This window comes from Haplochromis burtoni, unplaced genomic scaffold (assembly GCF_018398535.1).
Source record: "Haplochromis burtoni strain Fernald_Lab_line unplaced genomic scaffold, NCSU_Asbu1 Contig_1, whole genome shotgun sequence".
NCBI classification, from domain to species: domain Eukaryota; kingdom Metazoa; phylum Chordata; class Actinopteri; order Cichliformes; family Cichlidae; genus Haplochromis; species Haplochromis burtoni.
Genome location: NW_024582362.1, coordinates 5,353,375 through 5,369,463, shown reverse-complemented (window position 1 = coordinate 5,369,463; position 16,089 = coordinate 5,353,375). Strand labels below are relative to the sequence as shown.

Below are 16,089 nucleotides of genomic sequence, written 5' to 3'. Positions count from 1 at the left end.
AATAATAATAATAATAATAATAATCTCCTTATACAGCCGTATAAATTAAATTTAAATGCTCCTGACTTAATGACCGAGCCTGAAGCGCTGGAAGCAATTTTCGAAAAGACACAAGGACAGTCGAAAGAGCTGGAGTCTGGTGGATTTCCCTGGCCAGGGGGACTGGTGGGTGGGTGGGTGATGGAGAGGAGGTCGGGGAAAAGCAGCGCCAGAGGGCTTCTGCTCCGTCATGGAGCTCAACTCCATTTGTAAGGGCTTTTCTGGGGACAGGAGAGACAGAGTCAGCCCAGTGCTGAACTTTTAACGCACAATCCAATCAGTTATCAACGAAGCAATGACGTGCGCTGACCTCGAGTCACAGCTATGAACCAAGATGGGACCGAGAGTGTTAGGAAGTCTGATCAGAAACAGTCCTGTTGTACTTCATCAATTAACAAGTTTTCCCTCCCCTAGTTGGCCTATAGCTCTGCTTACACCATATTCTTAATGTTAGTTTTTTTTTTAATGAATAATTCATTAAGGTTTAACTGGCTGATCATTCGCGAAACTACGCGAAGAATTTAAAGTGTCTTTTCTTCTTCTGATTTCTGTGGAGACAATTTTGGTCGTGAAAAATATGCAAAAATTTGCTTTATGGTCACACATTAAAAGGAAAAAGAAAAAAAACAAAGAAAAAGAAAAAACTCCAGCCAGTGTGACAGAAATTCTTGCTTTTCGTTGAAAATAACAATGAAGGTGCCCCTCAGCTAAAAAGGATATCAGGTATACGAACAAATCACCATTCAAGGTCTGAAAGTTGAATTCCAGTTGCTCATTGTCAAAACTTGCCTAATTCCATTACATGAATGATTGAACACGTGCCATGTTGGAGCATGTTAAGGGTATTATTCTTCTTCTTTTTTTATTAATATCATTATAGTATTTTGCCATGAAACCATGCTCCTGAACAAAATGGATTTAAAGCCCCAGATCAGCTGATTAAAATGTTCCACGCTCTGAAAGCTAATATCTGGACACTGCCCCCTCTATAACACGACGGGTCAGCTGAGAACATTGCACACTATAGAAGGATTTGAACACGGCCACATGCAGCAGTGACCTTTGACCTCTCCCTCCCTCTCCCCTTCATACCAGCGAGTTGGGAACCCAACAGGCTGGATAAAAGCCACTAACACAAACAAACACACGCACTTTAATATGCTCACAACACTGATGGGAAAAGAAAAGAAAAAAGTCTACCAGTGGCTTGCATGCATTCAGGCCACTGCTTGTTGACTATCGATTATTAGTACGTCAGTGTCATTTCTCTCTGCCTGAGTCGACAGATATCATCGCCAATAGGAGCCTATTTGTCAAACATGAGACAGATGAAGAGCCCGGGCTTTTCTTCGGTGCTGCAGGGCGCGGAGGAGGCAGAGGACATAACGTGACAAAAGCAGATTTGACTGGATGAGCTTCCTTTCTTCTCCCAGTCAAGTGATTTTTTTTCTTTATTGGGCGGTTGAGAAATATAATAGGATGTTTTTTGGGGAGGTGTGGGAGGCAGTGTGGGCCTTTGTCAGGTAAGGTTTCAAGATCCCCCCCCCCCCCCCCCTCCTCTCCAGTTCTTTATATCCAATGAGTATGTGAGGCAACACGGGAAGAAAGAAGGATTCAGTTAGGAATAATTTCTGTGGTTAGTAAGAAGCTTTTCCAAATGTACAAACCAAACTAAGCGGACATATATGTAGTCATTGTATTTTATATTGCTTATTAACACATGCTGTTTGATTATGTTCATTATGACAAGCAGAGACTTTAACTGAACTGCCTTTTCTTCTTTTAGCTTTCCTGACTCTGCCAAGATTTTAATAATTGCTACTGCGTTTTCTTTAATTCCCCCACAGCATATAGTAAACAAAATATCAATTTGTTTCTGTTTTCTTTTTGTTGCTTTTATTTTTTATTTTTTATTTTTTTGGTAAATCCTATCAAAGCTAATTTCCTGAACGTTGCTTCTGTTTTCTCAAACACACGAAGATCGCTCCTGGTAATCCAGCTTTGATAAGATCTGTGCCTTACACTGGATCCTCGCTTATGATTTGGCCCGACTGAGGCTTGTTTGCACAACGTAATGTGAGCCTGGGGAGATCTTTCCTCACTAGACCCACAGTGCGCGTCAAATAGCTTTTTAATACGCTTGTTTAACTTCTAACTTTAAACATATGTGCTTCAAAAAGAGGAAACAAGTATTAAATATGAATACATCACTGAGATCTAAAATAAAGCAGGGCTCTGGTTTCCTGCTGCTTAATTGCCTAAATCATTTCTGTTTGTGTCACCATTTATTTTTTTGTAATGTATTTGCTTGTTGGTTACTTTCCTGCAGGCACCTGTTCACTCTCACATGTTTGTTCCCAGCACTGCCAGGACTTTATATGCCACGTTTGAACTGTGGACGTGTTTAAAGTGCTGTGCCCGCAAAGACAAGAATCAAATAGTGTTCTGCTTTTCGAATCGCCAGATGAACAGATGTGGGCAGAGAGAGAAAAAATGCAGAAAAAATAAAGACAAAACATCAGCTGATCGGGAAGAGACGGAGGTCCAGTATCTCGTTCATTCATTAATCATCACCAAAACAATCACATGTATTGATATGATGACGTTGGACTTCATTAGATCTTATGAATAAAGTCAGTGTGTACAAAACGCTTAATCATGAATGATCCATCCAATTTACGCCACTGTGTTCGCCTGTATTTAATAGAAAAGAGGTCAACAAGCAGAGTTATAAAAAAAATTCTGTGAAGTAAAAATACACCCCAGTGCTACAGGGGTCATGAATTTCCTCACTTTTTGTGTTTTTCTTGATATTTGTCTATTTATTATTTTGGTTGATGAGCGAGTCTCTTTACCTCTTGCGCAAAATCATTGTCTTCATCGCTTGATCTGCTCACCTTGGCATGTTTTCACCGACAACATGTCACAGGCCTGACATCATAAATAAATAAGGATCAAATTATCATCTTTTCCTCCTCTTTTTTTCCTTTGAATCTCTGTCATTTTCTGTGTATATGTGAGCCACTGTGGCTAACATTTAGAAATATTTCACTCAAGCAAACATGGCGAATTGGGGACCACTGTGGCCACACCTGAGCCCCCTTCAACCTACAACAGGCTGGTTCACAAATTGCTTAATTTAATGAATGATCTGTGGTCTGGTTTCCATTTCAGGAAAATATACTGGCGGGGGGAAATCCTTGACTCAGTCAGGGCAGCTTTCTCAAACTTAAATCGATTAAAAAAGAAAAGGAAAAGAAAAAAAAGCACAGTTATTGTATCTGCTATAACAAAAGTCTCTGGAGTCTGTTGAGTGCAGGCCTTTTTGAATCTTAAAGATTTATAAACTAGAATATTTAATGCAATTTGATGAAAGTCTAGCCAAATTATGGGCTGTGCAGGGTTAATATTCCTCTCTAAAACGAGAAATAAAATGGCTACAAAAAAGGAAGCGCAAAGAACCAGGCAACCACTGTCAGGTCTATATTTGGGAGAACTAAGCAGGAAACATCTTTTAGAGCTAGAAGCAGTGCTTCGACTGTCTCCTCTCACCACACGATAACGTAATACTATTTTTATGAGCTTTGAACACCCGGAAAGAAAGTCTGACATTATCATGGGGTGATCTGCTCTGTTATGCAGTTTTGCGCACTGCCTTCAAATGAATGCGCTCAGTTGTGCGCAAATTTAAAAGAAAAAAGAAAAAAGTGACTGAGTTGTCATCCCTCCTCCTCACCCCTAACCCAACATCACTGAGACACAATCTATTTTCATCATCGCTCCACCTCGAGAGGCTCCAGTCTCCCGGAGTCAGCCGTGCTGTTTTCTCCGCTCCGTGTCCTCCTCGGTGGGGGCGCAAAGCTGCAGCCGCTTACATAACGCTTCGCCCGTTCAGGAGGACTCTCCGTTACACGGCCGGTCCTCGAGAATATTTCGTTTTCTGATCAAGCGTTAAATGTTTCGCAGGGAAAGGAAGGCACGTGAATAACGAATGAAAAAAAAGGGGGGCAGGAAGGTTCCCGATTCACGCGGGTCTACAGCGGGGTATTACGCAGCGTCGCCGCCACTGATTTTTAGGGTTTGATTCGAAAAATGTGTCTCAGTGTGTGATCAGTGGGGACTCTTGGGTCTTCAGAGGTGCACGAGGAGGAGGAGGGGAGGTGGCCAAAGCATAAAGCATGTAACACGTTTTCGTTGCAGCTTAATTAATTCACGTGAATCAACCCCACTTCGATTTGAAGATCCCAAATTAAGCTTCACCCACGCAGCTGCTTCACTATCACACACAGCTAACTCATTAATATAAAGTACCACAGGTTGGGTTTTGTTTTGTTTTGTTGTTTTTTGGGGGGTGGAATAAGATAAGCCAAAAATTAGTTCCGGTTTCTAGGGTTCCACGTGCATGCCTCCGTGATGTGTTAACGGTGCAAAAACTTCTGGGGACCCCTGAGTGACGAGATGAAACGAAATCGCAGAACAAAGTGCGCGTTTTCAGTATGAAAATACTCTGAGAGAAATGTGTTTGATTCCTCCACTCATGGAGAGATGGCACGGTCTGACAGCGCCCCCTGCCGCTAACTTCAAGCCCTGGGAATTTCTCTTAAAGGGGATGTCGAGCAAACCGGAAAAGCTTTTTAAGGTGGACCGGCGGAGTTAGCTACACGGCGCAGACTTGGTTTCCAGCAAAAGGGCTCACGGGCAACGCTGAACTCCGAAGAGTCACACCGGTTCCGTCGCGGTTTTGCCCTTTTCGGCGTGACAGCTCAGATAAAATAAACCCACTGAGAGGACGCTTTGTCTCGTGTCCGAGCTGACAACCTTAGATTTCTCAAACTTAGCACAAAATTATCACTGCTGGTGAGATTTCATTTAAATTTACCAGTTTAACGCGAAGCATTTGGAATTTATTTCAGTTAACCAAATAATTGGCGAACCTAACCTGAGCAGAGGGGACAGCCTGAGACACCACACAGTTCTCTGTAGTACCTGTCCCTGTGTTTCCATTTTACTTGTGTAATTTAAAATAAAGCTACACGTGTAGCCCACATTAGACTTCGAATCTAATGCTTAATAAGGTTAATATTTGTGTTTTTAAATGTAATCTGGCGTCGAGCGTCGTCTGTCTAACGACCAGTTTCAAGCCGTCTGGCAGGTGATTCAAGGCTGTTCCTTCAGAATATAAACTAGCGTCTCATTCTCACAATAAAACAATGACATGTGATTACTTTGGAATTCTTTCCTTTGTTTGGAATTCTGGTGACAGAGGAGAAACGAGTCTGGAGACTTCCTCTGGATCAGTTCGCTTGAGAAAAAGGGGCTGCTGGGCATCAAATCACTGAAAGGCACTGAGTGTCTAATGGCTCAGTAAATGTTATAACCTGTACGTGAAGCATGTGACCAGGTCGCTTTAGGCCACCTGAGCTTAGTGCAGTTTAATTCAGTGTCAAGCAGAATTCTTATGATCATGGAGCCGGATCCTTGGAGTAAAACAAAGCAAACACCTGCCGTTCCTCTCTCTCTCACTGCGGCTTTCCATTTAACGTATCTCAGTTTTCTGCCTTAAAGGCCGCATGATGCTGCTTTGTTGGCCACAAACGAAGCAGCAGTTCAGATCGCTGCAGAGGCTTTATTTGATGCAGGTCTCATAGTCCAGTAAAACACCCAGCCATTGGGTGTCACTGACATGTGACCTTACAGCGCAGCAAACATGCGTTGCAGCATTAAAACCTAACAGTGTTATTATTATTATTTTGCAACGGGCATTTTGATGCTTCCGAAGCAGCTGCTCTCGTATTTAAATTCAAAAACGTCCTTAAGCTTTGCACAAATTATTAGCAAAGGCAAGTGGGGGATCACTCCATCTTCACACACGCAGGTGCAGGGCACCTGAGCCTTCACCTTTAAATAACTAGAATGGTAACACGCGCCTTGAACTTAGTAATAACAACAATAGCGTTTCCTGCACAGCAACAAAAGGCCGTGATTTTTTTTCCTGTTAGATTCCCGATCATTAACGCGATCTCCCTCCTCCCTCACGTGGTCTTTGACCCATTATTTGCATACAGTTACCCTCTCTGTTCACGCCTCCCACACACCTTGTATGCACAGTTGCAGGTCTCGGTGCACCTGCTCCTCTCTCCTGTTCTCTCGTTCTCTCCCACTTGAAGCGTCCTCCTCAATCGCAGTTCATCCCGAGTTTCGCTCTATAGTCGAGGCCCGTGTCCGAGCAGTCATGCTCCGCGCTTTTGTCTTCTTTGCACTGCACTCCTTGTTCGCGTTGGCCTCCTCATCAGGTCAGCAGAGTTCACCCTGGTTCATCGGATGCGTCAGCGCGAGCTCTTCCCTCGGATTTCACGGACCCACGGGTGTCGGTGCCCGTGACCTTGACCCGGTAGCCTGCTCTGCACACTGCTTGGATGAGGGGTGAGCTGGTGGAGAAATGCTAAAAGAGCTTTCCGGGTCAGGGGGCATTACAGATGAAGATGAAATATGGATGCTTGTCTGAAATTGTGTGACAGTGATGACAGTAACAGGTTAAAGAAATATTCAAATTTTTATTGCAGCCTTTTATTATTGCATATTTGAGGCATCATCTGTTGTGTGTAAAAGCACTTAAAAACAAACTCTCAGAAATCTTAATATATTCTCATCCTGAAATAATTTAAGAAATTACAAAAATATTTTTAAATTTATGAATAAAATTTGTGAATAAAAAAAAAAATCCCAATAGCAAATCTCTAATACAAAAAACAAACAAACAAACAAAGAATATATATGTATATATATCAAAAGTGCTGTTTTCAAGAAGATGTAACAGAATTTTAAAGCATCATATATTAGAATACCAACAAAGGCTTATTTGACATGTGACATGTGCTCTCAGTATGTAAAACACTAACCTTCACTGTGTTTTTTGTTGAAGGTATGGAGTTGCTGCATTGTCTTCACAGACCTGTTACTGTGGGAACCAGCTCAGTGGTTTGGTGTTTAGAGAGTGTTTCAAGACATCTCCCAGTGAAGGAACAAAGGACGTGAAAGGAGGAAGTGAAAGACAAAGGTGAGGTAGCAGATTGCTTTCTTTTGCTTTTGATGTCTAACTATAGCTGCCGCTTCTCTTCTCATTTAAACTTCTGTTGTCGTGTCATCACTAAAGTACATTTTAAAAGCTTAAAGCAAGAAGCTTTTTGTCCTGGATAACTTCTTTTCTCTTCCAGTACCTTGAACTTACCTCTTGGAAAAGCACAAGATGGAAGCATGGCGCTCTACAGAACTGAAGGGCCATTTTTGCACAACATTAGTGTATTTACTTCTCCAGCAAGACTGGAGGCTGGGAAGACTTTTGTCATTGAAGTGAAAGGAAACCTCGCTGGACGTTCCAATCAGCCACCAGGTCAGCTGCTGCAGTGTTTTATAACAATGAGGTTCTTTGAAATGCAACTCTTCACCCCCCCGTGCTTTAATTAAGTTATTCCCTGATTTGAAAAGGTTTGTTTCAACTAGGAGAATGTATTAATTATTAGTTTACACTGGCAGGTATTATTTGCGTATCTGTATCTGAAATTGTTTTAATTTAATTTACTTTTATCCTACTGTGTATTTTCTGTGGTCTCACATAATGTAGAACTTGTAGTTTTGGCTTCTATAAATTGGACTTTTATTATTATATCATATTATTTCTTGATATAAATTATTGCAAGTAATATTATTCATGTTTTCACACAGGCAGACAGGATCTGTAAACTCAGTATTTAAAATGTTGTTTTCAGTCTTTTTTCCATTCTTTATTTTTTAATTTAGATTTAAATGTTTCCTTAAAAATAATTATACTTATCAAAATGTATTTCAACAGAAACTGAACAAGCAGCATCAAACATAAGACACATTTTTGCTGTTACAGTTGTATGGTGTGAAGTCATTACAAGTATCTAGTATGTGTTAAATTTTTGATATATATTGTACATTTAAACTTAATATAATTTGAAGAATTTTAATGAAAATTACTTACAATGTATTGCAAATAAATAGGTTTTTAAATTATTTTGATTGTTTTGCTTTTGTTGAGAAACCGAAATTTTCTATATAGTTGCTAGACAATGCTTTATTCAGAAAGTCAATGGACTGCACTGATGCTTGTTAATGAGTTTAAGTATGTTGGAATATATGCTAATAACCTCTGAATATTTGTGTATTATTTCCACGATTTGTAAAATTTTAAGCACTTTATATCAAAGCTCTTTTTTTTATCCTTTACATGATTATTTGTGTGATTTCCAGGCATCCTGGGTCTTAGCAGCCAGGCCCTGACCTATGTCACTGTGGAGTCTCTGGGGATGACCCTAAAGGTCAACGTGACGGATGATGGCTCCTTTACTGTGTCATCCGATTGGATTTTGAATGTTGCAGGCAAATACGAAATAAGTAAGTTCACCAGAGAAAATTTAATGTGTTTGCTGGTGATTTTTTCATCAGTTAATTAATCAAGAAAGGGATCACGTATGAGTAATCCTGTCTGCTCTGTGTGTATTTTTTGTCTTCTGTTTTCTTTTTAGACATCACCGTTTCCAACCCTCTCTCCACACTCTCCTCCACCCTCCACTTGTACATTTTGCCACCCTTTCCAGGGAACCTAACGGTGTCTTTGCTCCACGGCCCTCTGAATGTTCCCTCCTGCATCCCCACGGTTCACTTGGACTCTGACGGTGTGACTGAGGGTGTGGCTGCATATCGGGCCGATCCCGTCACTCTGCAGGCGTTTGTAAGTGACAGATTAGCAGCTGAGTTCTGCTGGTGCTTTACTCACAGGGAAGAAGAAACAGCTTCCCTTTCACAGCCACACTGTCTGAACAGCACAGTGGTAAGTCACACAACAATAACTTATAAATGAGTCTAAATTGATTAACTTGTCAGGTTTGGCTTTAAAAGGAAATAGCTGTTTGGGGATTTATAATGGGAAATTGATTTATGTGTTTATTATGTTAAGCTCATATATGCAGTTTGGCCTGTTTGTGATTTTCCAGCAGGAAAATATTAATATAAAAATATTATATATCTAAAATATATATAAGAAAGATGTTTTGCTCACTTGAATTGTCAGCTTTTCAAAGAATTTTATCAGCTGTGCATGTTAGCTTTAAAAAAAGAAAAGAAAAATGAAACAACCAAAACATATAAAATAACTGAACATTCAACATATATGATAAATAATTTTAGATGTTTTTGCCCTGTTTTTCATGTATTTTATGTATTTTTTTAATGTATTTTTTAAAAAACCTTTTCTTTAGATTAATACTCATCTGGTAAATCCAGTAACTCTTTTTTTAAACCAATTGCATCTAGAGTTTTTCAAAAGAATCATAACATACAAATAATAAACTAAAAATCTTGGAAAAAACGCAACAAAGAAAAAAGCTCTTAAGGAGAGTTTTATTCAGGTTTTATTACTCGCTTCCTGGTTATTTAGGAGTCACAGCTCAGTATGTTGAATGTGCAAAATGTGCATAATCCTCAAAATTACTGATTAGCATAACTACGTATTTGTGAGTCATTACACAACTCTTCTACGGTGACAGGGAAAAGAGCATAAGCAAACCTTGATGTGCTCATTAAAGCTCATCAAAGCTCCTCAGAGCTTAGTTTGTTCATTCAGAGCCACTGGTGTGTTCAAACTGAGATAAAGTAGAAGGTTAAGTGTTCAAACATTATTTAAGCAGTAGCCAACACCATAAATCTGCTGGGTCTGCAGAAGGACTGAAAAAAATGCTGTAACGCTAGTGAGCCAGAATGGCATACATACTTCTGATGCCGGACTGTCAGCTTTGCAAATAAGAATTCATGGAATTCCTCTTCTTGTTGAAGGAACACAGTTTTCTGTAGGTGACCTGATTTTTTAATCTCCATCATCTGAAATATCCCTCATCCTTCAATGTACTGTCATGTTTTTTAATCTGAAAACTTAACGCTTCTCATCATTTTCAGAAGTGGACCTTCGAATCAGACGGAGTTCACGCAGTGTCAGTGAATGCATCATGCCTCTATGGGTGGAAGCAGAAGACAATACATGTTGTGAGTTCTCAGCTTTCAGTCATTAAAAAATGCAACGGTTTTGTATGAATTATGCTAGTATTAATAAATTAAAGGTGCAAACAACTAAAACATTTTATAGTTCTCTTTTTTTTTTAGAAAGGCTCAGTATGTTTAAAACAATAGCTGGGATTTTATATAACCGCGGGAAATAAGAGATATAAGATTTTAAAAGCATTTATGCTCATTGTGTTCTTTCTTCGATGAGAAGAAAAACCAAATATGAACGGAGATATCCTTTAATCTCACATTGGTGTGTGTCTTTGTGTGTGTGCTTTCTGCATGTGGTCGTGTGGTCTTGCAGGTGGTCTTATCTCCCGGCTGCTCTCACCTTAAAGGGATCTTGTGTGGGAATCATTTAACTTCAGGTGAGATTGTTTCTGTGAGAGCTGCTCACCACCATGAAACACCTGCTTGTCCTCAGCCTCACACTAAATGTAGCCCCCACCTATGAGAGCGACCATGGCAGCATCACATATGCTTACAATCTCGTTTGTCGGCATGGCGGTACCCTCACACGTCAAACCTTGATAACCTTCACACCTCCGCCCACTCCAGCTGCAATTTGCACTCAATCGCCACTGCTGTAGGACAGCATCACCTCACAGCATCGATCCTCTCCACTGCCATCATTCATCAGTGGTGTCTCGAGGCCTAGGAGTTCATGCATCCGTACATTCAGAAGTCATCCATGGGAGGTCATGCCAGGCCAGGATTAGGTTTAGAAAAGCATTAGGTTTTATTTTAGAGGTGCACCGGGGTCAAACGTGGCTGCTTCGCTGCCTGTGAGCTCATCACCGCTGTACAGGAAATGCAGCTACATGACAGGAGCACAGGAAGTGGTCACGGTTTAGCTTTTCAACCACACTAGGACGGTTGCATTTGAGCGTCAGGCTGAGAATCAAGTGTTTTACTTGAGGTGTGAGAGCGTGTACAAAGAACAGGAAGCTGTCACCACAAGTGAGACTAAATCTAAAACGGTAACCACCGAGGAGTCACAGCATTGATGCCAAATGTTTCTGTCTTTTTTGTTGTTGTTGTTATCTTTAATTAGTGTCATTATCTTTGGTGTGATTTATCTGTAATGACCATGTGTGTCTCTTATCCTTAGCTGTGAGGATTTTTGCAGCAAGGCAAGCATATCCAACAAATACAGATATAATCTTCCAAGCTGTGACTGACGTACCAGATCCAGTGTTCGTCTGGCACTTTGGAGACTACACATCAGCCACAACTACCTCTAGGACCATCACTAGAAAATACCTAAAGCCTGGCAGGTAATAGCGAGGCATGTGCAACATTTTTAAAATAAAATAATTGGAGATTTTTTAAATAAGCCAGAGCCTTAAAAGTGTTCATCCACGGACAAGGTTACATACGTTTTGTTTTTCAAATCCTGACAGTTAAAAAAAAAGTCAACAAAACTGTCACAAGGGTAAAACATGTGAAGTTGGTTTACGTGCATAAATTTTAACTTGTAATCTAACAGTCATAACAGAAACTGGCAAACAACTAGAATCACCCAGCCTCTGTTGGTTGGTCCTTCTCAAGTCTTCTAACGCTAAAAAAACGTTCTTCATCCCCACATTATTACGTGCACCAAGAAGGTTATGTTTTTGGTAGCATTTGTGTGTCATTATGTCTTTAAACACAATAGCTCAACAGCTTCTAAATAAAATATGATTAAATAAATCAAACACCATGTGAATTAAACTAACCCCTCTTAAATCCCACCTTTCCTCACCATAGGTATAATGTGTCTGTAATCATGTCACATGGTAAGATGGCCGTTACCTCTGACATGTTCCCGTTGGTAGTCCAGAGAACAGTGAAGCTCAACAGGCTGGTCCACCGGGCCTCGGTTTTGCAGAATCATACAGTGGTGTTCAGTTGCCGGGTAAATATGGGGACCGACATCAACTTCCTGTGGAGCTTTGGGGATGGAACAAGCCGGTCTGGACAGAGCACAGAACGGCACATCTTCCACAGGTGAGTCAGAGAGTTTAACAAGACTTTGGGCTTTCATTCTCCTTGTAAACTCAAATCGGACTTTAAGTTTAGATTAAGTTAGGATTAAGATTCTCTAATTTTGTATTTACCTTTTACAAACTTGTTAGTATGTTTCACTATCTGTCTTTCAGATAAATATGAAAATCACATGTAGCCTAACACAAGTGTGCTTAATAAACATGTTTTTCCTCCTCAGAACGGGAGAGTTCAGAGTGGAAGTGACGGCGTCTAACCTGGTCAGCTCTGCTTCCCTGAGCAGCCACATCTTTGTTGTGGACCAGCCTTGTCAGCCTCCACCTGTTAAAAACATGGGGCCTCTTAAACTACAGGTAGCTCTTTGTCCAGACCTCACAAGTACGTCAGGCGGAGCACATAGACAATACAACCTTCTCTTTGCACCTAGGTACGAAGATATGAGGTTGTCCATCTGGGTGTGACGTACGAAACGGAAGTGGATTGTGATGTATCAAGAGGCCTGCGCTACTCCTGGACTTTATTCGACTCTGCAGGCCAGGCAGTGCCGCTGCCTCTCACAGACACACACAGGCAGATCCTCATAGTGCAAAGCCATCTCCTGGAGTATGACACTTATACGGCTACAGCCAGGGTGTGTAATAATAATACAATAATACAGAAGAACTATTTAACGGCCGGTCTCTCCATTTCAAGTCATTATTTCTGTTGCTATACGATTATTCCGAATGATCGAGGCTTGTGTTTCTCCTGCAGGTTCAGGTCGTCGGCAGTGTGGTGTACAGTAACTACAGCGTAAAGGTTCAGGTGATGCCGAGCCCTCCTGTGGCTTTCATCCAGGGTGGCACCAACATCTTCCTTAACAACAGGAACACCATAGTAACCCTGGATGGGCAGGCATCTTATGACCCTGACTTCCCCACGAACCCACTCAGGTAGAAATTGAGCCCTGACACCTTTAATAGGCAACAAGCCAGAAGCGGTTGCCTCAATGAGGAAAAACGGATAAGAATGTTCACTTTCCTCTGGTTTTAAATGTTTATGGAAGTGGTCACGTTCCCATTCTCACCGCTACCTCTGCTGTAAGTTTAGTGTTCAGCTCAAGGTTTGCTGAGATTTTGCTTTTTAGGTCCTCCTCCTGACTGAGGGTATCTTACTCACTATTTAACTCCTGGATCAAAATTCAGTTTGTCCTATAGCGTGAGACTTTTCCTCTGCCTTGAGCAGTTCATGATGGGTGTGTTCCTGTTGCTGCAGCTGCTCGCTTAGCTGCGCTCTCCAGATCCGCTCCTTCTGAAGCTGGTTAGTGAGCTGTGTCCACAGAAAGCTATTCTCTCTCGTCTCTGTGTTGCAGTTTGGGTGCCTAGAGTCTCATTTGTTTTTCGGCTGCACGTCTGGCCCACATAACATTTGCCAGTAGCATATCTGAGCTGTAATTGCCAAAAGTCAATTACAGCTAAATAAATGGCAAAAAATGCCAATAAATATGTAAATATTATATTTTGGTGGATTTTCCTACATCTTAGTCATTTTTAGTTGTATTTGTTTCACCTTGAGAAATTTAATGGGTGTTTGGAAGTTAACAGAATTTCTGATTTTCTCTGTATAGCTACAGTTGGGCATGTAAACCAGTGAGCACCATCACCAGCTCCTGCTTCAACCAGCACATTCCCACTTCGTCGCCGGTGCTCAAATTTCCTGCCAGCTTCTTGAAAACCAACTTTGACCAGTTCCAGTTCATGCTCACTGTCCAAAGCAGACAGCGTTCAGCTTCATCAGAGACCTTCCTCACTGTAACATCAAACCTCATCGGGTGTGACCTCTTCATAAAGTCTCAATTGAATCACATAACCGAACAGAATCAAATAGAAGTGTTTGATTAAAAGCAGCACTTTAATTCTTAAGTGACGTTTAACATGCGCCTAAATGCATCCAATCCAGGAAGCTGTCCATTTACTGCCCTGAGTGTCGGGGAGACCGTGTGAACTGGGATCAGTCGTTCTCTGTCGCCGCCGTGTGTGAAGACTGCCACATTCCTGCACGGCACATCCAGTACACCTGGAGTCTGTACCTGGTCAATGCTTCATCCAAGCCTTTCACAGAAGGTAAATTCAGTGCCACTTTGCAAGAAAATTCCCCTAAAAATGTAAATTAAATTAAAAAAGTAAAATCTTGTGTTCTATTCTAGTCCCGTTTTGCTACACAGTAGATCTCAGCACCATGTCTGCCATCATGGAAAGTCCTGCCACCACTACTCTACACCCTCCTGTTACAAATGTGTCACAGAACACCCAGACGACCACTTATTCATCTTCTTCACCCGTTACCGTGGCTACCTTTGAAACCAGAAACGGTGATGTGGACCTGGCTGATAGTGGGGCATCAACAACCAGGAGTGGAGACACATCAGACAAAGCTGGTGTGTTATTAGCTGTATAAACAAATATATATACATGACTTGGAGCGTACCACTCTGTCACTAAATGTGACTTCTTTCCTCACCCCGCAGGTTTGCCAGAGTCTAGTCCACGTGTTCTCAACAATGATGGTGTCCTATATTCCGACTACTTGATCCAAGGGGACATTAGCAGTGAAACTTCAGTGGAGTCTGACTCCTCTGCCGACTGGGACTTTTCTTTTCGTGTTCTGGAGAGTAGCAATGCGGGTGGTCGACTAGGTGAGAAAATCTAAAATCGCCATATAAGCTCAGTCTATTTAAGTTATATATAATTTGATGCTGTTAGCACAATTTAAACGGATTAAATTACAATAAAAATACAGTTTGTGAAAGAGTTTTACCAACCTGGAACCAACATGAAGAAAGTTCCCATCATAAATAAATAACTTTTTCCAAATATAAAGAATATTTTTCAGTTATATGGGGCAATATTATGTTGCTTGACTGTTATTATTATTGCACTAAAGCTGGTTCTGTTACAGATCCAGATTATGGTGCTCCCCTTCCAAACGCAGAGGAAGGCGACCCAGGGATGTCAGCAGGGAGACCCAGAGGTACAGTTCATATCTACAATCACTGTTTATTTCTTATCTGAGATGGTTTTTACTGGTACTCACTCACGATCGTTCCCAGGTGAAGATGGTGAGAGCTTCAGTGCAGGAGACGTCTCGATGTTTGATATGGGATTACACAAAGATGAAGGGAGTAATCTAGTGGATTCTAAGCCTTTTGTGGCAATTCAGGCACCGACTTTGCTCGACTTACCTCGAAATCCTCTGAACAGAGGCCTCTTTGAGTCCTTTACTTACACAGGTACATTATGCAGAAAAATTCCTGCTTCTGTGCCACTGTGTCAGCATTTAGCCATCTTTTTTTCCCTTTTAAAAATCTCTACAGGAATCTCCTGTTCTTTTCTCAAGATCAAGCCCTTCAGTCTGAGGCCCAGGAGCAGATACATGTTGGAGGTCACTGCCAGTAAGTTTGGGATGGCTACATATAGACCAGCCCAGGCGAGACTTATTAGAGATTTATAAAACAGAATAATGGGACAAAAGGCCAAAATCACAGACATATATTATTTTTTACATTTACTGCAGTACACTAACTTGAACATTAAAATGCCCACATTGCCTTTAAAGTCAGTCTCCGTCTGTTAATGATCCTCTCGATTGTTGTCTGATGAATTGAGAATCTCAGAGCAGGCGTCTGGGCCGGACTCAGCTGTTCTTACAGACCAATCCTGTTCCAGAGGGCTTGGCGTGCCAGGTGCAGCCTGTCAGAGGACTCGAGTTACACACACACTTCAGCATCTTCTGCACCTCAGGGAAGGAGGTATTTTCTGTCGCATGCTTTTAGCACTCTTCCTGCTTTGATTAAAGATTTTCAAAGTGCATTTTTATTACAAGACATTGCCACTCAGTGCTTGAAGTTCGGAGCTGTCTGCCGATGATTGAAGTAAACCTCTTCAGGGCTCTCGTGTGTGTGTGTGTGTGTGTGTGTGTGTGTGTGTGTGTGTGTGTGTGTGTGTG

The 16,089-nt window shown here is 41.3% G+C and overlaps 1 protein-coding gene across 1 annotated transcript in view; it reads left to right on the top strand.

The window, feature by feature from the left end:
• Nucleotides 1–7,250: 7,250 nt before the first annotated feature.
• LOC102292610 (polycystic kidney disease 1 like 1) overlaps nt 7,251–16,089 on the top strand; it is a 19,818-nt gene continuing 10,979 nt past the window's right edge. The window contains exons 1-16 of the mRNA XM_042221108.1: nt 7,251–7,429; nt 8,314–8,457; nt 8,589–8,893; nt 11,203–11,396; nt 11,869–12,108; nt 12,326–12,458; nt 12,533–12,736; nt 12,859–13,037; nt 13,712–13,915; nt 14,044–14,207; nt 14,291–14,521; nt 14,612–14,779; nt 15,043–15,114; nt 15,194–15,373; nt 15,458–15,535; nt 15,750–15,892. Coding sequence (XP_042077042.1) covers nt 7,294–7,429; nt 8,314–8,457; nt 8,589–8,893; nt 11,203–11,396; nt 11,869–12,108; nt 12,326–12,458; nt 12,533–12,736; nt 12,859–13,037; nt 13,712–13,915; nt 14,044–14,207; nt 14,291–14,521; nt 14,612–14,779; nt 15,043–15,114; nt 15,194–15,373; nt 15,458–15,535; nt 15,750–15,892 — 2,775 coding nt within the window. The 5' untranslated portion in view covers nt 7,251–7,293. The remainder of the gene's footprint in view (nt 7,430–8,313; nt 8,458–8,588; nt 8,894–11,202; nt 11,397–11,868; nt 12,109–12,325; nt 12,459–12,532; nt 12,737–12,858; nt 13,038–13,711; nt 13,916–14,043; nt 14,208–14,290; nt 14,522–14,611; nt 14,780–15,042; nt 15,115–15,193; nt 15,374–15,457; nt 15,536–15,749; nt 15,893–16,089) is intronic.